At 42.9% G+C, this 25,408-nt stretch overlaps 1 protein-coding gene across 1 annotated transcript in view; it reads left to right on the top strand.

The window, feature by feature from the left end:
• The window catches only part of B4GALT5 (beta-1,4-galactosyltransferase 5), a 64,125-nt gene extending 41,902 nt beyond the window's left edge, over positions 1-22,223 (top strand). The window contains exons 2-9 of the mRNA XM_074970024.1: positions 1,806-1,940; positions 10,023-10,136; positions 11,411-11,535; positions 12,530-12,646; positions 13,271-13,458; positions 13,880-14,002; positions 14,915-15,016; positions 19,243-22,223. Coding sequence (XP_074826125.1) covers positions 1,806-1,940; positions 10,023-10,136; positions 11,411-11,535; positions 12,530-12,646; positions 13,271-13,458; positions 13,880-14,002; positions 14,915-15,016; positions 19,243-19,390 — 1,052 coding nt within the window. The 3' untranslated portion in view covers positions 19,391-22,223. The remainder of the gene's footprint in view (positions 1-1,805; positions 1,941-10,022; positions 10,137-11,410; positions 11,536-12,529; positions 12,647-13,270; positions 13,459-13,879; positions 14,003-14,914; positions 15,017-19,242) is intronic.
• The last annotated feature ends 3,185 nt before the right edge of the window (positions 22,224-25,408 follow it).

Below are 25,408 nucleotides of genomic sequence, written 5' to 3' on the forward strand. Positions count from 1 at the left end.
AGAAAGAGACTGTCTAAAAACATTAAAATGTATTACTGGCGTGCGAAACCTTAAATTAGAGTGAATAAATGAAGACTCGGCACACCACTTCTGAAAGGTTGCCGACCCCCGTCCTAGGAACTTGCCAAAAATCATGCCTCATCAGCTGAGCCATCAGAAGGTATTCTTTAATACGTTACCTTTTGCAGAATTGTATGTCAGAATATTAAATTGCATCACATTTGCCTGAGCCAACCCACAGTCTTTTGTGGAATTATTCATTGTAGCATATTAAAATGTAAATGAAAGATAAAACCAGAAGGAGCATGTATGTAGACTCTATCACACTTTTTACAGAACCTATGTCAATTTGTCAGTGAGCCTTATTTATCTTTTAATTTTGGACCAGGTATAAAATTTCCTCTTTCTACACAATTCTTTTAGCAATTTTCTTTAAAAATAGTTAGAAATCCCCTTACAGAATATTACATTCCTATCCTTTATTCCATTTTCCCTTATTCCATTCCACATGGCTAACCCCCTCCTTGTGGTAGGGATTTCTACCATCAGGCTAGTGGCAGTCTATGGGGTGAGATGCTCTGCTCTTTTCTGTGTTTTTAAAAAAGTCTCTTGGACAACTTTGAAAGGTGGCCGTAGAACAACTCGGCCGTATACAATGTAACTCACTTCTAGGATACATCTTCTTTATCGTTAATAATCTGTGGCCTTGGTGCAGTTCAGATAGACTTTTTATAATTATAAATTGACTAAGGCTGTGTATACACTAGCACTTTTGTTGGTATAACTTCTGTTGCTCCGGGGTTTGAAAAAACACCGTGCTGAGAGACCTAGGTTACACCAACAGAAGCACCAATGTGGACAGCGCTATGTCGGCATGAGCGCCTCTCCTGCCAACATACCTACCACTGCTTGTTGGGGATGGTTTAATTGTGTCGATGGGAGAGCTCTCCCATTGGGATAGAGTGGCTAGATGGGAGATCTTACAGCCGCGCAGCTGCATCAGTACAGCTGTGCCGCTGTAAGCTCTCCCTATATGTTCCTCTTAAAACCAGGAAAGGCATGCCATCTATATTATTAGTAATGCTACCAGTAAGGGTAAATATATTTTTAAAAGATCCTTTTTTGTCCAAAATCTGGTGGCCCAAAAATGCGTATGTCCAAACATGATACATAGGGGCTTTGGAAAGGCATAAGGGGACCAGACAAAAGGCAACAGGGACTTAGCAACATGTAAAAAGATACAAGATGAGTAAAGGTAGAGTTATTATTACTTACTAGTCTAGTTCTAAGCATCCCAACAGACAGGCTTTCTTAGTATACTGACTAAAGGTGAGCTTCAAGGCTAATGAAAATGGAATAAATTCCATATTTATGTGCCGATTTCTGTTACTAATCAGGCTGTAGTGCACCATCAGCACCAAAACCCTTAATTCATTCTTATTAAAGTCCCCCACTTACAAAATCCTGTATTTCCTGGTTTACTAAAAACATGTCTCAGTGGTATCAGGGTTTAGTAGGAATGTAGCCTCTAACTATAAAATACAGTCCTGGATTTTAGGACTAAATAGTTTAAATTCCTTTTATCGTTCCAGATATATTTTGAAATATGCCTTAGATGTAGTCTTGCGAAATTGTATGATCTTTCCCATCCCACATCAGGTAACTTGGGCCTGTGTCCCCCAAAGAGCTTCCTGACACAAGGAAACTGAGGTGAAACAGAATGGTTCCAAAAAGGGTTAAATATTTGAGTTTCTCCTACCTATAAAATTTGCTGCTAATTTAATCTCTCTGGTTATTTCTTGCAGTGAACACCTACCTCTTCATGATGCAAGCCCAAGGCATCATGATTCGTGAGAACATGAGAACAATAGGAGCTCAGGTTTATGAGCAGGTGGTCCGCAGTGCCTATGCCAAGAGGAACAGCAGCATGAATGACTCAGGTATATTTTTAGTAATTAAGTCAATTTGATTAGAATTCCTATTACCACTGGAAAGTGACTCAGTCTAAACAGTTATTCTTGAAGAGAATAAATGCATGGGTAGACACAGGAGAGGAGCGTTTGCTTTTAGATCACCCTCTATAATATAATATAGAGCAGGGTTTGGCAACCTTTCAGAAGTGGGGTGCCGAGTCTTCACTTATTCACTGCAATTTAAGGTTTTCCGTGCCAGTAATACATTTTAATGTTTTTGGAAGGTCTCTTTCTATAAGTCTATAATATATAACTAAACTATTGTTGTATGTAAAGTAAATAAGGTTTTTAAAATATTTAAGAAGTTTCATTCAAAATTAAAATGCAGAGCCCTCCCGGACCGGTAGCCAGGACCTGGGCAGTGTGAGTGCCACTGAAAATCAGCTCGTGTGCCGCAGGTTGCCTACCCCTGATATAGAGGGTGGTCTAAATATAATAGTCTATATGGCCCTCTCCTCAGATGCCTCTGGTAACTTTGAGGTATTTACAAAATAAGACGAGAATGGGTTCAGGGCTGCATCCTTTTTCTTCCATCTGCTTTCTAGAGATGCAGTGAGTGACATCTGTGAAATCACACTGTTTTCTTGAAGGGGTAACACATTAACACACATCCTTATGAGCCTCACTCTTCACATGCAAGAAAGGACCTGAAGTTTCCCTAAATTGTCTGTCTGTTTCAGAAGTGGGAGTAGATACAGGGGTTCCGACTACAGGCCCCACAACTTTTTTTTTCTTTTTTTAAACTGCTTACGCTGTATTCCCTCGAATGTAATGCTGGTTTGACAGCTTTGGACATACCACCTTTGTGTATTAGTGATCCATCTGAACCAAATTGCTCTTTACACATGCCCATCTTCCGCCTCCAAAAGTGGTCTACCATGTAAATCTCCCACAAGAAATTTCCCTGCCACTTCTCTTAATCTGGTCTTCATCTTCTTATCTTTTTTCTTTAAATTTTATGTCATGCTCCTACGACACACACAACAAAACTTGCAGCCCAGAAGAGGGAATTTAGGTGCCTGTCACCTCTTGCACCATCCCAGTTGTGTTTTAATTTAGGTAGTCCAAGCCAAACTGATAGCAGTGCCATGTAAAATTGCTGTAGTTGTGTCTGCTGTGCAGAAGTGGATTAAGATTTATTGGGGCCCTGGGCACAAGAACATTTTGCATCCCTACAACTCTCCCTCACCATAGGGCCCCCTGCACCTCCCCTTCTCCCCCCCCCCCCCCCCCCAGGCCCCGTCCCTGGCCAGGCCAGAAGCCGGAGCCAGGCCGTGCTAAGAGCTGCCCAGGGATCCTGTGCCATTTTGAGGAGCCCCAGACCCTCCACCTGCTCTGGGCGGCGCACCCTGGGGGGCAGGGACCCGGGCTGGGGTTGCTCTTGGGCACCTGGCACCCTGCACAGGGCAGGTGGAGGATCTGGAGCTCTCCATAGCTGCCCGGGCTCTCTGGGAAGCTCTTACCACAGCCAAGGGTGATCATATGGCCCATTTTGGCTGGGACAGTCCCCTTTTTAAGCTCTGCCCCAGATATGCCAACTTTTTTTGGCAAAACTGGGCATTTGTCCTGTTTGCTCTTGCCAACTGATGATCAGTTGGCAAGAGCAAATGGGACATATGCCCAGTTTTGCTAAAAAGGGGCTCGGGGGGATGAGCGACAGAGCTATGGGAGTTGAGAGGGGCTCGGTCCAGCTCCACATGGTGTGGGAGGAAAGGAAGGTTTGGGCGAGACCCACATGCTGTTCGATTTTCCTTTTAGGAAGTGTGCTCACCCTACCATAGTGACTACAGACACAAAAAGGGGGTGCAATCAAATAAGTTTGAGAACCACTGTTCTAGGTCAGTGGTTCTCAGTCAGGGGTACGTGTACCCCTGGGGGTACACAGAGGTGTTCCACGGGGTACATCAACTCATCTAGATATTTGCCTAGTTTTACAACAGTCTACATAAAAAGCACTAAGCTAAGTCAGTACAAACTAAAATTTCATACAGACAGACTTATTTATACTGTTCTATATACATACACTGAAATGTAAATACCATATTTATATTCCAATTGATTTATTTTGTAATTATATGGTAAAAATGAGAAAGTAAGCAATTTGTTAGTAATAGTGTACTGTGACACTTTTTTGTATTTTTGTCTGATTTTGTAAACAAGTAGTTTGTAAGTGAGGAGAAACTTGGGGTATGCAAGATAAATCAGGCTCCTGAAAGGAGTACAGTAGCCTGGAAAGATTGAGAGCCACTGGTCTAGGTAATACATAGTGTGTCTTTCTCTTCTAGCTACATAAATAATTCAAACTTAGGACTTTTACGAGCATAGCTGATTTGGAGACAGACAGACACCATGCTTAACCAACCTAGTTGTGCCAGCAAAATCCCTACTATAAATACAGTTATACCGGCAACCCCCCCCCCCATTGTTTCTATAGCTTATTTTGTTTGAGGGAAATGGTATAAGCTATACTAGCAAACCCTTTCTAAATGTAAATGGTTACTTATAGTGTTCTCACAGAACAAGCGAGTCACTGTTGCAAAAGTCTCAACCTACCTTCATGCAGTATCAGGCTGGAATAATGTCAGTGAGTTTCAGACAAGCACGACACCTAGTGAGGGTGAATCCCTGCTGTGTCACTGGGTTTCAATAGTGAGAACAAGTGGGGGAGGAGTGTTACAAGATAAATGTTACTTTTATGAATAAAATCCAGGATCCTCACCTTTGTAAATATGGAATGGGAGTTGCTGTGGTGTTTGATAGGTCACACCCTTCCTTAAGCTTTTCTACCATAAAGTTAGATTGTTGACCATTTGGTATTAATGCATTCTCAAATTACCCAAGCAACGGGTAGCTCACCACATACTTAATCTTCACTACCTGATTAAAAAACTAGAATTTCCACTGGATTTGGCAACTCAGTTCAGTCTATTTAATATGTGAAAATAGATTAAAACAGATTTTTTCCAAACTTCTGAAAGCTAAGCCCACACATTAAGGAAAAAGAAACCAATTGAATCCCTTCCTTCCTCTACTGCTCCATGTGGTGGTAAAGTCTTACACATCTTTTATACATCCGTTGTGCCCCTCCCCAGCTAGTTCTTTGGGTCCCTCCTGGTTTGTGAGACCTGCAGTTTGTGAAAGTCTGGTTTGCCACCCACTGAAATGAATGGGATTGTTCACACCTCAGAGCTCTAGTGTCAGGGCTAGTCTACGCTGGCAACACTAAAGTGATGCAACGTGGCTTATGTGGTCGCGGCGCAGCCCTGAGAGAGAGCTCTCCCAGAGCGCTTAAAAAAACAAATCCCCATCCACAAGGGGCGTAGCTACCAGCGCTGGGAGCACTGTCTACACTGGTGCTTTACAGCACTGAAACTTGCTGCGCTCAGAGGGGGTGTTTTTTCACATCCCTGAGTCTGAAAGTTGCAGCACTGTAAATGGCCAGTGTAGACAAGCCCTCAGGCTCTCTGCAAACTCAGGTAGATCTGTCTGTGACACTTGTTTCATGCTTTGAAGGTTTTCTTCACAACCATAACAATGAGAAACTATTTTTAAAAGAATGTGGAGACTCTGGAGAACAATGGAGCTCCATCTGTACCCCTCACCTAATTCTTCGCACTCTCCAGAATGGGGCATGCCTACCACCTTTTGTTCCAAGGCACATCTCTTTTTGATCTTGCCTTTGGTAGTATAAGCATACATCATTAATGTACATATAATGAAAAGAAGAAAAATGTGATTGTCCCCTGAGAAGAGGAAGGGAGAAAGAGGGCCGTATATGACAGATGCTAGTCACATCCATACACATCTGGAAGGCAAGTGAATACTATGATGATGAACGCTATGTGTAGGAACTTGAATAGCATAGGGAGTAGGATCCTAACAATTCTGTAGAACATAGCTTCATTTTTTAGAATGTTAAAGAAAATGGATCTCCCTAGAATAGACTTCAAACCAGACATCTGTTTTTTTTGAGTTGCTACAAATCCACTATATTAACAGTCTGTCTTTGCTAACATAATTGTTTGCATTGTTTTGTAGTCATCTTGGTCCCAGGATGTTAGAGAGACAAGGAAAGCGTGGTAATATCTTTTATTGGACTATCTTCTGTTGGTGAAAGACAAGCTTTTGCACTACACAACAGAAGTTGGTCAAATCAATTCAGCGCCTTGTTTCCCTAACACAACACTTTTAGTGGTGCAATTTTAGAACAAAGTTGTTGTGAAACAACCTGGCATGGTAACAGGTTCCTGTATAACAGTGGTCTCCAACCTTTTTACTCACAAGATCACTTTTTGAATTTAAGTGCAACCCAGGATCTACCCCGCCCTGCTCACTACTCCACCCTCCCTCCCTCCTTTGCTTGCTCTCCCCCACCCTCACTCACTTTAACCGGGCTGGGGTAGGGGTTCGAGAGGGGTGTGGGCTCAGGGCTTGGGCTGTAGGAGGAGGTATGGGGTGCTGGCTCCAGGAGGGAGCTCAGGGTTGGGGTGTGGGCTCCCATCGAGTGGCACTTACCTCAGGCTGCTCCCGGTCAGTGGTGCACCTGGGCTAAGGCAGTCTCCTTGCCTGCCCCAGCCCCACGCCACTCCCAGAATGGGCCAATGCGGCCCCTTGAGGGGCGGGGGGGGGCATGTGGCGCTGCACACTGCCCCTCTCTGCAGGCACCACCCCTGCAGCTCCCATTGGCCACAGTTCCCCTTTCCCAGCCAACGAGGGCAGTGCTTGTAGGCAGGAGCAGCACGCAGAGACACCTGGCGCCCCCCTCCTCCTCCTCCCGGGCCGCGGGGAGTACTGGCCGCTTCTGGGAGCAGCGTGGGGCCAGGGCAGGCAGGGAGCCTGCCTTAGTGGCAATGCCGCTGGACTTTTAGTGGCTGGAGATCGCGATCTACTGGGAGAGTCTCCAGGATTGACCAGTCAATCACGATCTACGGGTTGGTGACCACTACTGTAGAATGCAAACAGTTTTTAGCTATTAAACAGGAGACCTTGGTTGGCTTTGTGTTCAATGGCGTATACTACTGGTTTTCAGTCTCTGATCTGCAGACTATGTCTAAGGGATGTGCGAAAGGTGTCTATGAAAATAAAATTTCAGATCCCAGAAAGATTTCTGTTTTTCTGATCAATCAAAAGTATGTAAATATCCCCCCCCTACAGTTGTCACCATAGAAGCCCACCATTTAGCGCCTTTTTTCAAAATGCGTCAAATGCCATGCCGAGTACATGCAGCAGGATTTATAGTTGAATTCTGTTCAGTCATATTTCAGTCTAAGGTTCCTATAATAGGGGTCCGCAGACCACAGGTTGAATTTCTAAAGGGGTCCACACATCTATTCAAAATTTTTTAGGGGTCCACAGATTAAAAAAGGTTGAAAACCATTGGCATATACTGGATATCATTACTCTTGAGAGCATTCTGCACAAAAATAAATAAATATTTATTTTCTGCACATATTTTAAAATTAAGCAAATTTTATTTGTCAAATAAATATGGAGGCTCTAGCATGGCATTGGGGAGCACAGGCCATTGGCTGCACAGAAGTGGGAGATCACTGTGCAGCTTCCCCCCAAGGACATGGACTCAGCAGTGAGGCTGCATCCAACCCTGACACAAAGCAAGAACAGGGCCTGCCCCAGAAACACCCCAGGGCCCTGCCCCTCAGTGCAGGCAGGCAGGCTGACTCAACAAGGCAGGATCCAAGTGTGGGGGGATCCAGGTGTGGGTTGAGAGGATTCTGTGTGGGGCAGTCTGGGTGCAGGAGGCTCAGTGGGGGTTCTGGGTGCACAAGAGCTTGTTGAGGGGTTCTGGGTGCAATAGTAATGGGACTCTGCAAGGGGGTCCAGGTGAAGGTGGTTGAGGCTCAGCATGGGAGATCTGGATATGTGGGGGATAGAGCTCGGTAGGGGGGTCTGGGTGTGAAGAGCTCAGTGTGGGGTTCAGATGCTGGGAGAGTGGGGCTCAGTGGGGTGGGGATCCAGGTGAGGTGGGGATCCAAGTGGCTCGTTGGAGTGGTCCAGGTTCAGGGGGAGTGGGGCTCATTCGGGTGGGGGGGTTCTGAGTGTGGGGTGGGATGAGGCTTGGTGAGAGGTTCTGGGTATGAGGGGCTCTGGATCCACGGGGGGAGGGGGGCGGGGGTGGGTCCATGGGGGAGCAGCTACCTGTACAGGGATCCCTCCCCCTGCAACTGAGGAGTGGGGAGTAGAGGGAGTTTGCAGAGCTTCCTCCAGCTGGGGGAGAAATCTGGGAGTGATCTGGCCCTGGATGCTGTGTAATTAAAGCTTTTTACACAACAAACTGAAAGCACTTGCTTTGGAAAAATGTAAATACCAGCATTTGCTCCATTATAATGACTGAAAAGAATATAGGCACTTAATATAGTGCATGGCACTGAGATGTTATTTAAGGCTTGAGTTGACATAAAAAAATGGTTTCCCCTTGATTGTTGTATATAATATTTTTTTAAAAGCCACTCTCTTTAATTAAAATTTGAGGGTTCGTTGATTCAGCATGATGATCATTTATTTAAATTATTTTAATAGATTATAATTTAGGTATTAACACCGGTTAATTTCAAATGGGATTTATTTTAAAAAACAAATTACATTAAAAAATCCCTGATTTATAAAATAGTTATCCAGACTGATTTAGTGTCCAGCAAGAATATCAGTTCTGGCCACGAGATGTTAATAGGTCATACAGTGTACTTGTATGTGCAATGTATTTGTATGGCCTCCGTTTAAACTGTAAACTCTTTGGGAGCAGAGTTTTGTTCTGTTTGCACTTAACACAATTTGGGAACTGTTGCCTCCCGAGTTAGGCAAAGAGGTGTTAAATGACTTGTCCATAACTCTTAAGTGGGGAAAGGAGGCATAAAACCAGTCCCCTTGCTTTTTCCCTTTTGTAAAGTGAGATGACATTTGACTCAAAAGTAGGACCAGACAGCAAATGTGAAAAATCCGGATGGGATGGGGTAATAGGAGCCTATATAAGAAAAAGACCCTAAAATCGGGACATCTGGTCACCCCACTCAAAAGGGAGATTCTGCAGAGAATGTCTTGACCCTCAGACCCTTAACTTAAGAGAGGTACAGTATCGTGATTTAGGTTTCTTTTTTGATACAGATAATTTAGAAGTTTCTCCTAATGTTTGAAAGCAATTGTAACTTCCCCTTTGATCTCAGGAGTTGCCTAAAGTGGTTATTTGTGATACTTACTTTGGAAAAGAATGGAGCATGCATTGTCCGTAGAAAACAGAAATACTCTTCTTGGAGGCCCAGAACCTTTTAAAAATAAATGTATTTACACTTAATTGAGAAATAAGTGTAAACGTTCTCTTCAGATACTGTCATGGCCTGCTGAAGTGTCAGCCTCACTTGCCTTTTATTTTTAGTTAACTGAATAAAAGGCTGCACCTAAAGCTGGATTTTTATTTTCTTTTATTTGTGGTACATTAAGAGAATGAAAAGTAGAATTATGCAAGACATGCAATCTTTTATTCATGAGAGAAGTTGCCAGGCTTGGAGGATAGGTCTGGAGATGGAGTTGGCATGTGTGCCCTTAGGAAAGGAGTGACCCAAGCAGTGCTTGCTTCTCTTCACCCAACCTGTTGCTTAAGTCTGATTTTTTTTTCTAATAAGAGAAGTTGCAACTCAAATAATTCATAGGTTGCAAAACCGGAAGGGATCGTTATGATAGTCTAATCTAACCTTCTGCATAACTTGGCCCATATGCTTGTCTTGTGGTCCTTTCAGCCTCAGCTGTTCTGCCTAGCAGAAATGTTGGGACAGTTCTTAAATGTCCACCTATTGCCATGTGCACACTGTCTGTTGAAATGGCCAGGCCAAGATACTCTAGGCTGATGATCATGACCTATCAAGGAATAAAGCTGTGTGGAAATGCCTGCAGTTCAGGATGCATCAGTACATTGTAGTTGAAGTTCCTTCAATACACTGTAGTTGTGAAATAAGTCCGCTAAATGGCTTTGTTAGTAATAGAATATTGGAGAATGGAAAAGCCTGTAGCTCAAGTAGTTTTTTCTTTTTCCCCCCCTAGATTATCCTCTTGATTTGAACCACAGTGAAACCTTTCTGCAAACCACAACTTTTCTTCCTGAAGATTTTACCTACTTTCCAAACCATACCTGTCCCGAGAGACTCCCTTCTATGAGTGAGTAGTGCTGTGACTCGTTATCTTCCTCTCCTCCTCTCCCTATGCTCCATCTCCATGCTGCCCCCTCCTTCCAGGTTACAACCTATAAAACCTGTTTCCTGTGGGAATGGGAGGAGGTAGGAAGAGTTTACTGTTTTATTACAGGTTCTGCGCCATCCCAGTGTTGTGTACACTGCAGTCTTTGGGAGTTCGGCAGCTATGCTAGTAACCGCTAGAATATCCTCAAACCCCCACATGTGGGTTTCTGGGAGATCTTCACCATTTTACCTAACTGCTCCAGAGTCCTTGTCTGTTCCTGCATGTTTTTGGATGGTGTGTTCTAGTACCATTTGTCTACCTCCTGACTTATGTACTGCACCTTCTTTTATTTAGCCGTGTTACGTGGGTGGGGAATGAATAGAAATGCTGTTCTGCAAGCACGAATGCTGTAAATCATTGTTTACCAGACTCCCAGAACTAATCAATCTCTTTGTTTGAGACTCATTTTTTTTTTAGGGAATGATAGAAGTGCTTGCTCCTTACCTCTTCACGGGGCTTACTGCAGTATTTGCCAACCTGGACTAGTCCTAGAAACAGAGCAATAGAATACAATGAATTGGACCACCAAACTATCCTCTAAAAAATCCTATTTTGAATTTCACTGGGCAAGTGTCTCTTCCTTGACCTATGGTCAGAAAATAGTGACTAAGCGGGGTGTTGGGAAGCCAAATGCTAGTGAGGAAAGAAGACACTAAAAAAATTTTGTGAACTGTTTTAAATTGAAAATTGGCTTTTGACAAAACAAAACTTTCCTGTGAGAAGTCTTTCTGCTGAAGATTGATTTTTTTTCATTGAATCTCATTATTTTGATTTGGAAATGCTGCCACAGTGCCTTATCCTCCCATTCGCTTCTAAAGGCTGGGCTCCCTGGCCAGACAACAACTCCTATTATGCATCACAACCAGTCTCCCCCATGATGCACTGCCTCTCTTCAAGAGGGAAGACCATGATGCGTCCTGGGAGATGTAGTCTGACCAGGGAGCCCAAGCTATAAAGGAGAATGAGATCATGAGGTACTGTGGCAGCATTGTCTAATCAGTTTTTTGATACTTGACAGGAAAAGACCCATTTTGCAATCAGCCCTAGTAATAAAAGTGTATGAAAAGTGAAGTGGGCAGAAGCATGCACACTGATGAGGTAGGACCATGAGACTGAAGTGTGTGAGAAGCCTGAGATGCACCTTCTCTTGCTGGGACTGGAATATTGACCTCTTCTTTCCATTGTGTACCCAGAGGGCCCAATTGATGTAAATATGAGTGAAATCAGAATGGAGGATATCCATCAATTATTCTCTAAAGACCTGTCTATCAAGCTAGGAGGCCATTGGAAACCTGATGACTGCCTGCCTCGCTGGAAGGTAAACTGTAGCCTCAAAACAGCCACAAGCTACATTAAAATGTGATGCCATTGTTCAGTACAAAGGAGTGCAAACAATGGCATTGGCAAGAACTGGACTATGGTTACATTTTGCCATTCTAAAGAAAAATATCTTGTGTTACATCACAGATAATGTAGGGATGCCTGTAACATAGGTGTTTCTTGTCTGGCTTTATACCTGTAGCTTCAGGAGCCTCTTACCTAGTGACAGATGGGTCAGCACTTCATTTCTTTTATAAGAGAGTTTTGGAGAGGGGGGTGTGTTGCTAATGGGATGTGGAGCCTGTCAGCTCAGTAACCGTTCAAATCCAGCTCAGCTGATAAGTGTCTGAAATGTGTTGCATGCAGATGGCCGTTTACTGGTTTGTGTAATGAATTAGTTCCTAGCTGACAGGTATCCAGATCACCAAAATTACCTCTCATTTTGAGCAAGAATTAGCCCAGAAAGACCAAGGTAACATGGACCTTGGAGACAATGAATTTATCTTTGCTACAGAGGTTCCCTGCTTGTGAGGGTGGAGACACATTAACAGCATTGTGTAGGAGAATCATGCTCTACCTTTTCAGTTGGTAGAAGATTTAAGTCTCCAGTGCAGTCTCTCTCTCCCCTGACCCAGCATGAAATTGTTAATGTTTGAAAGAAACGTTGTCTCTCCCAAGTAGTAGTATATTTTTAAAAGCTAGAGTACCGAAATGCACAAAATAAAGGAGACATGAGAGTGAATGGCCAACACACACGATTGTGTGTTCCATGTTGTATGTTGCATGAAGGAAAAAATCCATCATGGCAGCCCCAGGAAATGGGTTAGATCTGTTAGTCCTTTTCCATCAACATTGTCTATGGTCCATGATTGTAAACACATACACATGGCTTCAGGCATACCAGATGCCCTGAGCTGAAGGTTTGTGGGCTGCCAAAGTGAAAGCTGGTTTCCAGATATAGTAATAACTACCTGATGTCTTCCATCTCTTAGGTGGCAATCCTGATACCATTCCGCAATCGTTATGAGCATCTTCCAGTTCTCTTTAGGCACCTTATTCCAATGCTGCAGCGCCAACGTTTACAGTTCGCATTTTATGTCATTGAGCAAGTGAGTCACTTTCCATGTATATGCAATGTATTTTTCTGAGCTAATCCATCACCAGTGGGAGTAACCACTGGAACATGAAACTTGCTATTGTGTGACTGATTGCTGCCCTATGCATCCCACATATGAAAGGCTGTTTACTGCCTTCTGCCCCCCGTTATTGCACAATAATGGCAAATCTCCAAAGTGTGTCCTGTGTGTTTTTATCTATCAGCCAGAGTACATATCATAGGCTTTCAAAGGTTACTGCTTAGCGTTGATGTGTGTACAATACCTAGCTTCTCATAATATGCCATTCACCTGAATGTTATGTTGGACACAGGCACTTTCTGAAAGCTTCTGGGAAATTAAGTATCTTAGAATAAATTAGGTTTGTTTAGTACATATATCTATTGTTAAACCAGGGCAAGAGGGTTACAAAAACAGGAATTTAAGGGTTTTTTTTTTCCCCTTGAGTTTGTGTAGGAGGCCATGAGAAGAATGACTGACTTCACAACTTGTACTTGGTGTACATAGAGTTTGTGTGTGTGTGTGTATATGTGTATATGTGTGTATGTATGTATGTATATATATATAAAATATGAATTGTATATTGAGCTTCTTCTGAGAAATAACTCTGTTTCCTAGGCTGGTAACCAACCATTTAACCGTGCCATGCTCTTCAATATTGGCTTTCGGGAAGCAATGAAGGACTTGGACTGGGATTGTCTGATCTTTCATGATGTGGACCATATACCAGAAAATGACCATAACTATTATGGATGTGGACAGATGCCAAGACACTTTGCAGCCAAGCTGGATAAATATATGTATCTGTAAGCACCTATATTCCCCCTTCATGGATAAAAAGTCAATAGCTAGATTTTAAAAAGATTAATTTCAGTTTGTTTTCCAGGTTTTGTGCAAGTAAACATAGCAGAAATAGACGCAAACCTCCCAATAGCTCAAGGCTTAATTCAGCTGCATCCAGGAGAATGGCTGCTCTGACGGGGGAGGGATAGCTCAGTGGTTTGAGCGTTGGCCTGCTAAACCCAGGGTTGCGAGTTCAATCCTTGAGGGGGCCATTTAAGGATTTGGGGATTGGTCCTGCTTTGAGCAGGGGGTTGGACTAGATGACCTCCTGAGGTCCCTTCCAACCCTGATATTCTATGACAGGCTGTGAACAGGCAATTGCATCAGCCCTGACCTGAGACACTGTTCACAACAGGTGTGACTAATGCGCTCTTTTTTATTTAGGCTTCCTTATAATGAGTTCTTTGGTGGAGTGAGTGGCTTAACGGTGGAACAGTTTCGGAAGATCAATGGCTTTCCTAATGCGTTCTGGGGCTGGGGCGGAGAGGATGATGATCTTTGGAACAGGTACTGATGTGTGTCTTGACTTGAGTCTACTTCCCAAAGATAGGGGGATGGACAGGCTTCCACACAGACTTTCCTATGGTGTGACTCTTCTGCTCATTGATGAGTTCTTGTAACAGCATCTAACTCGTGACACCTGATGCATGTTGTACAAACTGTCATCCTTGATGATACAGTAGTGGCTGGCCTGGTACAAGAATGAGCTGCCACAGGGGTTGGGGATATATTTCCTCAGGCATACAGTGCACCCACCCAGCTTCTTGGCAGTGGATGCTCCTCAGGGCTCTGAGTGAAATAAAGCCTGGGTATTTTACCTGCTGCTGTGAACTGGTTCTAAGCCTGCCCCCTGAAAGCCTTAATTTGGTTGAGCAGCTTTCAGACATCTCCAGCCTTGCCATTGCATGGAAAGGGGCTTTATACAACATGTGGAGGGAAGCTGCCCCTCCCCACCCAGGCAGTGTGGATTGGCTCTGGAGCTATTCCATGCCCTCTTCACATGGGTGGAGGGGTGGGGAGACTATCACGCCCTTTAGGGTATCCTGATAAATGGAAAGATTGGGCTTTGATTCCATTCTACTAAAGCAAATTGGATTGGAAGCTCATGACTAACAGAGAATGAGGAAATATAGTTCTTGCCATAGGGAACTTTATGAAATTGTTGGCCTTGGGCATTATTTCTCATGTTGATGTTCATATGAGGATCAGTTTGACTACTCAATTAAAACGTAATGTACTGAAAGCAGCTTAGTTTGCCCAAAGCCTGAACTGGTTGAAATCTTCTCACTTCATTTAGCTAGCTAATGGAAACTCGTACTTACTACAGACGACAAGTCTGTTGTGGCTCATGATTGTTCAGCCTTGGCAAGTATTGAATTTGGAGCAAATGCAACAGTCAGCCCTATCTTTGTAATACAGGGTTCAGTATGCAGGCTACTCAGTGACTCGACCACGAGGAGTCACCGGGAAATACAAGTCAATTCCACACCATCATCGAGGTGAAGTGCAGTTCCTGGGAAGGCAAGTGAGATTTTTATTATTGAAGATTTATGTTTCATTCTGAAGGATTCCAAAATCATCATGCCACTATATAAATCCATGATGCGCCCACACTTTGTATACTGAGTCCAGTTCTGGTTACCACATCTCAAAAAGGGTATAGTGAAACTGGTAGAATTTCAGAAAAAGGTGGCAAAATTGATCAAGGGTATGGAACAGCTTCCATACGAGACGAGAGTAAGACAACTGGGGCTGTTCATCTTAAAAAAGAGATGACTAAGGGGGGATATTACAGAGATCTATAACAGTGGTTCTCAAACTTTTGTACTGGTGACTCCTTTCACATAACAAGCCTCTGAGTGCAACCCCCCCCTATAAATTAAAAACACTTTTTAATATATTTAACACCATTATAAATGCTAGAGGCAAAGCAGGGTTTGGGGTCGAGGCTGACAGCTTGCGACCCCCCCATGTAATAACCTCGCGACCCCCTGAGGGGTCCTGACCCCCAGTTTGAGAACCCCTGATCTATAAAATCATAACTGGTGTGGAGAAAGTGAATTGAGGTGTTATTTACCTTTTCACACAATAGAAAAATCAGGGGTCACCCGATTAAATTAATAAGTTGCAGGTTTAATACAAACAAGAGGAAGTACTTTTTCACACAATGCACAACTAAGCTGTGGAACTCATTGCCGTGGGATGTTGTGAGGGCCAAAAGTATAACTGGGTTCAAAAAAGAACTGGGTAGTAAGTTTATGGAGGATAGATCCATCAATAATTGTTAGCCAAGATGGTCAGGGACACAATCATATGCTTGGGGTGACCCTAAGCTTCTACCAGAAGCTGGGAGTAGTAGACAGGGGTACTTCACTCCAAAATTTCCCTGTTCAGTACACTCCCTGTGAAGCTTTGGTATGGGCCACTGTCAGAGACAGGATACTGGGCAAGATGGACCATGGTCTGACCCCATGTGGCAGCTCGTATGTTCTAACGTTATGTACTAAAGCACTTCACAAATTAGCATTCATACTGTATAAGAGGGTAATATGTGGCAGCAGTCAAGCAATGCACAGAGTTTCTTCACAACAGTGTTAGGACAGGAAGGGAATAATCAGAAGTGCAGGGAGGCAGGATGTAATAACCCAAACTGGCGTGGTTAATACCCTGGACCCTTTATTCTAAGGTCCTGTTTAGTGGTGGTTGCTTTTCCAAAAGAGTGGATTTTAGCAGCATAGAACCTTTTGGCAACAAGCTGCGGCCCTGGCTCTGTACTCTGAAGAAAGTGAGCCTCTCGTGGAGTAGTCAGCACCACATACTGAAGCAACGTTTGTTTCCTTGAAGGTTCTCATCTGAACATTGAACCAGGCCAGCCCTGCTTAACCTGTAAGAGGGATTGTAGCAGGATCCACAGCCTTGGGTGTTAGTTTCTAGAACAGCCTCTGTCCCTGTTTCTGTTAGACCTTGTTTATGAGGAATTTCAAACTCTCCTGTATTTGCATCGTGCAGGTAGCTTCCATTGCAAAAGTAATATGTCTGTCATGTGCTTCATAGCAGTTTTGCTCCATTTTTGTTTGAGGTGAAATAACACCTCAATCGGCTTCCTTTTCATTTTTTCTAGCGTAAAACACAGCTGCAATAGGAGAAAATATATTTTGCCATAATTTTAAAGTGAGCAAGATTTTGCATTCAGCTAACTCTGACTTTTATTTTTATTTTACAATAGTGCCTTGGAATGCCAACCAAAGATCAGGGCTCCATTATGCTAGCAATGTAAAGATAAGTAGCAAAACAGTGCCTTGCTCCACAAAGCTTATAGTCTAGGTGAAACAGTTTGCTGAGTCACCAGGAAAAGCTCCACATCATTAGGTTTTGTTCCTGTTCAAGAGAATGTAAAGAGTTAGATTGTGTATCAGGACTGGCATTCCAACAGGACCCAGAGAGCTGTTTCCGGAAGCATAAATGCACACATGCTGTCCCCTGTTTTCCAGGGGGAACCCCAGGAAGAGTGTGAGTGAGCAGTATGCAATGGTGCGAAAGAGCTTGTTTAACAGAGCCAGTGGGAATGATTTATTTGTGAACAGTTACATGACTTAGCACCTCACAAGCTACAACTGTTTGTTTGTTTAGAATGGCAATTAGATGTAAATTGTATTATCCACTGCTAATACCAGAACAGGAACTGCTAGGAGAGCTCTAGAAGAGAAACTCACAAAGCTCACCCTGCTAACACTTTTTGAATTAACTGCAAATTCAAGCAGGGAGTGAACCTGCAGTTCATTAAGCTCTGGGCCTCTTTCTAGCATCAACTTTCCTGTTCTCCGAGCTTCTGTTTGATAGAGATAAAAATCTTTTTCCTCTCTATATCTGGATTTCATTTTGCTACCAAACAGATTATGGTGAGGAAAAGAAGTTTCGACCATTTCAATTCTCTGTAGCTGAACCAAGGAAGTCAATTTCAGGGAAAAAATGTCACACTTGTTCCGTTTCTCTGAAGTATCAAAGGGCTACAGTGCAGTGGAAATGAGAGCTTTAGATTTGCCTCCTTTATTTCATCAGATCTGGAATTTTGTAGGCTGATGGTCAGCGTGCATCCAGTGAACTGCTGTCACTTATTTGGCAAGAGTCACCTGAGGTGCGTTGCTACCTGATAGTATGTTTCAGAGGGTTCTGAAGCAGTCTGTTTATCTTTTAAGCCATTCAGCTTGCTAGCTGGAGGTATTACAAATCAGGGCATAACATCGTAGCCCACCGCTGACTGTAAAGCTTGCAGTGACAAAGGACTACCTGACTTAGTTCAAAGCCTTTGAACTAACGCTTTCTTTCTTACCCTTTTTTCTGTAACTAGGGCTCTGTCTAGTATGGGGTCTGGTTAGAGCCACCAGTGCATTTACTCGAGAGTGCTCCCTAGTGTAGATGGGCCAAAGCTGGTATTTGCCCCGGTGCATCTTAGCCCTGCTTTATATTGATGTCATTGGTGTAAACAGCTTTGCCTGACTGCTCCTGTAATGTCAGAGCCCTGTGCTGATGAACCTCCAGCCTCCTCACATCTCCTCCTGGATCCCGCTATTTCTCACTTTAATTGATCAAATGGAACTTCACTTCCCTGTATACTATCCTTACTGACACACTCATAGTCTGTTCACTCAAACCTTGAGCTGATTGTCAATTTCCCCACACCCAATCTCTTGTCAGATCTGCGCTGCTACTTCTCCCTCTGCTGTGTCCTTTCCACCCCACTGCTAAAACTGTATCATATGCCACTGTTTTTCTCTTGCTTGGGCTACTGTAATCTCCTCCATTCTGGACTCACTCCTTCCCCCTCTTCAATCTATCCAGCACTCTGCAGATAAATCTTTTCCTGCTGCTTCTGTAACATTAACTACTTCACCTCTGTGTTCCTTTACTGATTTAATATTTCACTGGACCGAGTTCAAAGGCTTCATGCTCTACTTTAACACCCCCTCTGGAAAAGCACTAAAGATTTTGAAATATGTAGATACTACAGTAATGAGGGCTGTGCAAGTACCAAAGAACCTTACCCTGCCTGTATGTTTCCACCTGTTCCCTCTCACACCTTGTGCTGTCTCTTGTACCTCTGTGACTCTTTTCCATGGGCCCCCAACCCTGAAATGAGGTGCCAAGAATCTTTGCTCTCCCCCTCCTCAAAGTCAGTTCTTCTGGTTTCTGTTCACCCCCAGCCTCAATGCCATTTGCTCCTGCTCTTTTGAGTGGTTTTATTTTGTCATCCCTCCTTCCCCTCATTTACTCTGTCTCACTTATATGGTAAATTCTGTGGGATGAAGGCCATGTCTTATTTTTGTATGGGGTACACAGAAAATGCCTGGAGTCATTCAGCTGCTTTGTGTCAGCATGATCTACATTTTTGGGGAAGGAAGTTATCAATTCTTATTTCTGTGCATATTGACAGTTTGACAAAACTGTGCCAGCTGGACACACACAAAACATACTAGCCTAGAAAAATAACACTGATCTGATTCTGGTCTGTGTTATGCAACGTTCCAGAGAGTGGATCAAAATTTTATTTCTGCAAAGTATTAAATATTTGTGTCTAAATTCTGGAGTTGTCTCTTATACATACATCTTAAGGGGTCTGTGTTCAGGAGGATTTTCTCATGTTAGCTTTTTCTTGTTGGGACTGTGTGTAGTAGCTCTCAGCCTAAATTTCTGCAGCCTTGAGCAGTGTTGGGAGTGGATACATCCATCTTTTGTTCTCTTTTAAACAGGTATGCGTTGCTGAGGAAGTCAAAAGAGAGGCAAGTCCTGGACGGCCTCAGTAACTTGAACTACTTTCCAAACGTTACGTATGACGCCTTGTATAAAAACATAACTGTTAACCTGACACCAGAGCTGGCTCTGGTAAATGAATACTGAGAGGAGAAAATAAGTTTGCTTTGCCCTTCACCAAGAAAGCAACATGTTAGACATTCTTTTATAGGGTTACCAAGGACAAGAAACACATTGTCTAATGAAGGATCACAGTATTTCGAAGAATAAAATTGAAAATGCACGCACAAATCGTCTGGCCCAATCCGATTGTTTGTGCAGCAAGCTCGGGGAATTCACTCGCTTTCTGGTTTTATGAACAATGGTGTGACCTGCTGCTCTCATCTCTGCATTCTGTCTCCTCCAACAATCTCGGATATCACAACAGTGATCTGACGTGCTTTCTTCTCACGGAACCAGTTTGGCTGAATGACTCTGTTGGCTTCTTGAGTTTGGATGCCAGAAGCAATCCAGTAGGCAGCTGCCCTAATAGGAGATCAAATGAAACTTAAGATGATACCATTCTTCTACGTTTGTGTTGTTTTTTTTAATGACCTGCTTAAACTATATACAACAGAATCGCTTCTTAAAGAAGTGTAAGTGTAAATAAGCTGTGTAAAATGCCTTTTTTATTTTCTTTTACAATTAAAACTCAAGCGAAAGGTTTACATATTAGGGTCACTCGTTTAGACCCTATCCTGCAAACATGTACATAATGTTACTCCTAAGCAAGTCCCTCTACTCATGTGAGTAGTCCCAGTGATGTAAAGTTAAGCTTAAGTGTTTACAGGATAGGGGCCTTAGTTGGTAGGATGCTGGGGTTCAGAAATATGGAGCCACATAATTGCTTATTACGGAAATGGCGTGGGCTTTTTGGGAGAAGGGAGGGAGAAGGGAAAATTCATGAAAGAACAAATATCCTGCTCATATCATTGTGCAGCAGATAATGTGTAAATTATACTTCATATGGAGTTTTTCCATTTTATTTCTCTTGGGTTTTCATTGTCCATTACCCTCTATTCCACAGTGGTGGCAAGTGCAAGCTTAGATTCTAGACTTATTCAAACACATCCCTCCTCTTCTCCTCTCTCTCGCCCCCTTACAAAATTCACCAGTAGGCCTGTGTGGTTTCCATGCACAAATCCCCAAAATCTTACCTTCCCTCCTCAGTCACTGTCTTTAGGTTTGGGCAGTCAGCTGCAGTTTATTAAATCTGCCTCTAAATTAACAACGTTCTACAGTGATTCCTCTAATGTAACATTTTTGTTTCATAAATGGTATTTTGATATATTTATTGTGTAAATTGAACAGAACACTGAACTAATTACATTCTGACTGTAGGTAGAATCCTTGGTTATGATCCTTAGCCAGGGAATGCATTCCACAAGTTCAAATAGTGAGCTAGATTTATCCACAGATGTAAAATCATAATGAGAAAAAATGAAGGCATTCTAATTAGTTCAGGAAAACATAAGTATCCAGAACTGAAGTGCTTGGTTGATATACCCATACAGTTTTACAGGTTTAGGTTTTTTCTGAACTGTTCTCCTTGGGTTGTGCCTGTTTTGGGATTGTTTTTTTCTGGTTTAAAACCAATCCATCACTTACACAGTATGTACAAACTCACTTTTACTCGACTTCTATATGGTAAAAGAGCTTTGGGTTGCTTTTTTATATATCTATATATAGAGATTGTGAGTATTTAAGCTCAGAAGTACTTTAACTTTCTTTTATTGCATTGTTTGCCTTCTGTTTCCTTAACTCTTATGGTTTACATTGTTTTCTCAGTTCCATGGACATATGATCCCCATACACATCTGCTGTGGGTGTGATTGACCAGGGCTCTTTTTGGTCTCTCGAGAATAACTTAGGTTTAGAAAATATGGAGTTCTTGTTGTGTAGACCTTATCAGCCTGCATGAAAGGACAGTGCATCTGGCCTTGAAAGTGCTGGTAAGTTTGTAGTTTAGGTTTAAAGTCTTGGAATACATGTGCTTTAAAATTGTTTCTTGAAGGTTATTTATAGTTTGGTTTTTATGGCACGTATAGCAATAAAGACTCTCTTGCTTCTGATCCTTGATCTCTGTAATTCTTGTGGACCCTTTTCAAATGCTGAACCTTTACTCTCCCCCTCATTTCTTTAATCTTGAAATGTTGCTAGCAACTGATGTCTTTAATGGTGCTTCAAACAAGGAATGTATTTCAAATGGTCTAAATTCACCACTACGTGAATTGTGCATGCATGTGTGAGTAGATGTTAGGCTGTATTTTAGTTTGAATCCTCAGTCTTTAATGTATATTTTACCATCTCTTACACCCTATGTTTTGAACAAAAAAGACATTCCCTCTACTCAGAAATGTATGCATTTAAGGTTGGCCTGAAAGTGCCCGTTTCACACCTAATCAGTGTCACTCTTTGCATTTTTTTTGTCAATCAGGTTGAGTTTTTCCCTCTCTCTAAAATGTGGAATATCTTAAAATGTGCACTGTTAATCTTATCGGCTAAGTCAAATATTGTGTAGAAATGTAATTGTTAAAACATTTTGTCAAGTGCATGTGCTGTTATGGTGTAAAAATTCTCATAGTAAAAAGAACTGTACATATTCTGGCAGCTGAAATTCAACAAGGCCACTTGTGCACCCCTTGTATGTCAACATTGTCTACCAACCTTGCTGGGAGTCAGGGCGTGTTCAGTGCTGATTTTTTTAACAAGCCATGTGGGGTTTTATTTGCTAAAATATTTATTTAAAGTTCATTATTTTTTTAAAGTTCCTCTTCTATAAAGAATTTACCAGCTGAGCAAGAGTCACACACTTCTAGTCACCCACTGTCTGAGGTGGAGTTAAACCATAGGTAGTATCCGTCCATCATCATGGCTTTTGAACTTACTCTTACGTTTTTAAGAGGTGCCAGGGTACATGTTTGCACTGAAACGTAGTGTTTTAAGAGAGACAGACACACACACACACACACACACACACTTTTTTCAGCAGAGCAATCCTTTGTATCATTACATTTATTTACCCATGTGTTTGTACATTTTTGTATTTAATTTATGAATGATTTTTCAGTAAAATACATATTCAAGAACCAAGAAATTGCAGTGGAGTCTCTTATGTTGTGTGTTCTTTTGGGGAGGAAGGGGAGGCTTGTGGCTTGTATCTGTTGAGGAAGGGAAGAGGAGGTCTCTGGACCTTAAATGGTAAGTCTTTAGAACAGAGCAAAATGTCAACAAACAGAAAAGAAAAGAGTGCTTGAGGGTCCACCCAGTCTTCTGCTCTTGGGTATGGAGTCCAACATTGTTTTTATTGCAGCAGCATGGAGAGACATTCTGAGATCAGGGCACGATTGTGCTAGGCACTGTGCAAACACAATCAAGATGGTCATTGCCCTGGAGAACTTAAATATAAGTGACCGATCAGACAGCAGGTGGATGCAACAAACATGGGGGAAGCACAGGTAGCAGTGAAATAACTAATAGTCCAGCACATCAGCTGCTTAGCATTCCCACAGGCATTCACTCCTTTGCTAAGCCGCTATAGACCTTCTCTTGAGCAACTGTGCAAAGGGCAGGGAGAACCACGCTGCTCGGGCTCCAAAGAAGAATAGGAGATTCTTTGCCTTTTTGGTATTCAAATGCAGCAATTGCATGTGGGAAAGACTCGTGCATGCCAGGTTGCCAGTCAGAAGGTTAGCAGTCTGGATTAGATTTGGTTGATGTTGCCACCACCAATTTCATGGTTGGCTGATGACCTAGTGAAATGAGTTGAGTATTTAGTGATTTGTGGGCAAGTGGCTACGTCAACTGCCTACCACCACCCAAATTGGCACTGGCACAAGGCAACTGTCTGAAGTCCCTGCCTCCTTCGGAGAGGTAGCTGTGATAGGACTGACTTGGTGGGGGACACTATGGGGCAGTTTCTCATGTATTCTATGTATGGAAGAGATCCTTCAAAACTCTCATGAGCATCCAGTTTTCTCTAATATTAAAGAGGAAGCTCCTCAAGATTGATTTTGCCGACCCCAAGTTGGAGCTCGATTCACCAAGATCTTTATCTACTGCTGCAAAATGTCCCAGAGACTGCCCATCTAAACCTTTTTGTCTACTCACTCCCATAGTGGTCAGCTGTCTGTAATCTCTGGGAAAAGAGCAGAGTATGTTTGACAGAGATGGCATCTCTGTAATGTATCTTCCTGAGAGCTTATATTAAACGCTGATTATGCGTCTCATGCACTCTTGGAGGGAATTTTGAAGGCAGAGTTGAAGTGACATGGCAAAAGCTACAGATGAACTGTCCCAGAGCTGGGGGTCATACTTGCAGTTCCTATCTCTGTCCTGTGCTTTCTTTATGCTCTGGCTCTGATACAGAGTGTGCGCAGATGGTCTGGGCAGGTCCTTGGGTGTGTAATACATAAGGAGTTTGCCTAATCAGATTATCTAGTCATAAGAGGTGTTATAAAGATTGTGGGTGTTATGAAGATCGGAACTGTATGTGGTTTGATTGCCTTTCTCATAACATGCTGTTGTCCATCTGCTCAGGGGGATGTGGCCTACAGCATTTGGGGGGAGGGATAGCTCAGTGGTTTGAGCATTGGCCTGCTAAACCCAGGGTTGTGAGTTCAATCCTTGAGGGGGCCATTTAGGGATCTGGGGCAAAAATTGGGGATTGGTCCTGCTTTGAGCAGGGGGTTGGACTAGATGACCTCCTGAGGTCCCTTCCAACCCTGATATTCTATGACTCATTAGCAGAGTTAATTAAACATTATCCTTTGACATGCACAGGTGAGTTCTTTAAGACTCTGAATCTCTTGGGCTGAAACTGAAGTTGACCTCTGACTGCTTTGGATGAGAACCGCTTTGCTCTGGATGGGTTCTTGCCATAATGTCCTAATTTTTCTGTTGGATTTTAGTGCACCAGTGCTCTCACCATTCCTTAAACTGGCTTCAGTCATCTGTTTTCAGAGCGAAGGGAGAGATCAGTTTTGATTAGCAAACCAGGACAAATTTACCTACTGCGGCTTTAACTCTTCTTTCTTTCAGGCCTCAAGTGCCAACACACACTAGAATAAACAGCTGATATCCTAGTTTCAAGCCAGAATCCTGCCTTCTCCTTTAAACAATTTTGTGTGCGTGCATTCTGCTAGAGGTGTATGTGTGTCCAATGCATTAGATAGCTTCCTGGCATAGTTGAGACTATCCTCCTATGGAATCTCTGCATATGTCACAATGTTTCTTCAGAGGCCTTCCGCTTTCCAGGAGTGAGGAATACACTTGTGGGTTCTCTCAGCAGGGTTGTCACTCTCCTTCAGATTTTCCACTGCTGGGGGTGTCCAGCAATACACTGTTCACAACCAACCTGAACAACAAGTGCATGAGATTTTGCTTCAGGGTGGGCTGCAGCTTGGTTTCCATCACATTCTCCCTTGGTCCAGTCGTCATCTTATTTGCATTCCAAGGGGTCTCAGGAAATGGAAAAGAGATAAAACAACATTAATCCTTACTGAACTGGTGTGGTCTAAACAGTATTGGTTCACAGACATACATCAATTCTCCCATCTGGTCACCAATATCTTTACCACTAGTCAAGGATCTCCTGTGTCAAAACCAAGGCAAGTCTCAACATCCCAACTCCCAGTATCTCCACCTCACAGCCTAGACAGTCTCTTGTGCTCCCAAGAGGTTCAGAAATGAAATCCACTAGAGCCACATACACAGCAAAGTGAAGAGATTTTCAGTTTGGGAATAATGTTTATCACCCCATCACACTGAAGTTACAGATGTGCTAGACTATCTGTTGCACCTGAAATCCCCACCGCATTCGATTAGTTCAGTGAGAGTCCACCTGGCTTCCATTTTTCCACTATATCCACAAGTAGATGGGTTTTTCCATTTTCTCTCACCCTCTTTTATTGAGTAGCCTTTTTAAGAATCCTAAAACATTTACTCTTCTGTGTCTGTACCTGTATGGGATCTCAAATCTAGTCATCTCCAAACTCATAAGACCCCTCTTTGAACCTATGGCTACGTCATTACCTTTGTCTAATGAAGATGGCATTTCTGGTTGCAAGGAGGGTTTCAGAAGTTCGGGCTCTCCTGGCTGACCCTCCTTTCACGGTCTTCCAAGAT

This window comes from Natator depressus, chromosome 13, assembly GCF_965152275.1.
Source record: "Natator depressus isolate rNatDep1 chromosome 13, rNatDep2.hap1, whole genome shotgun sequence".
Classification (NCBI taxonomy): Eukaryota; Metazoa; Chordata; order Testudines; family Cheloniidae; genus Natator; species Natator depressus.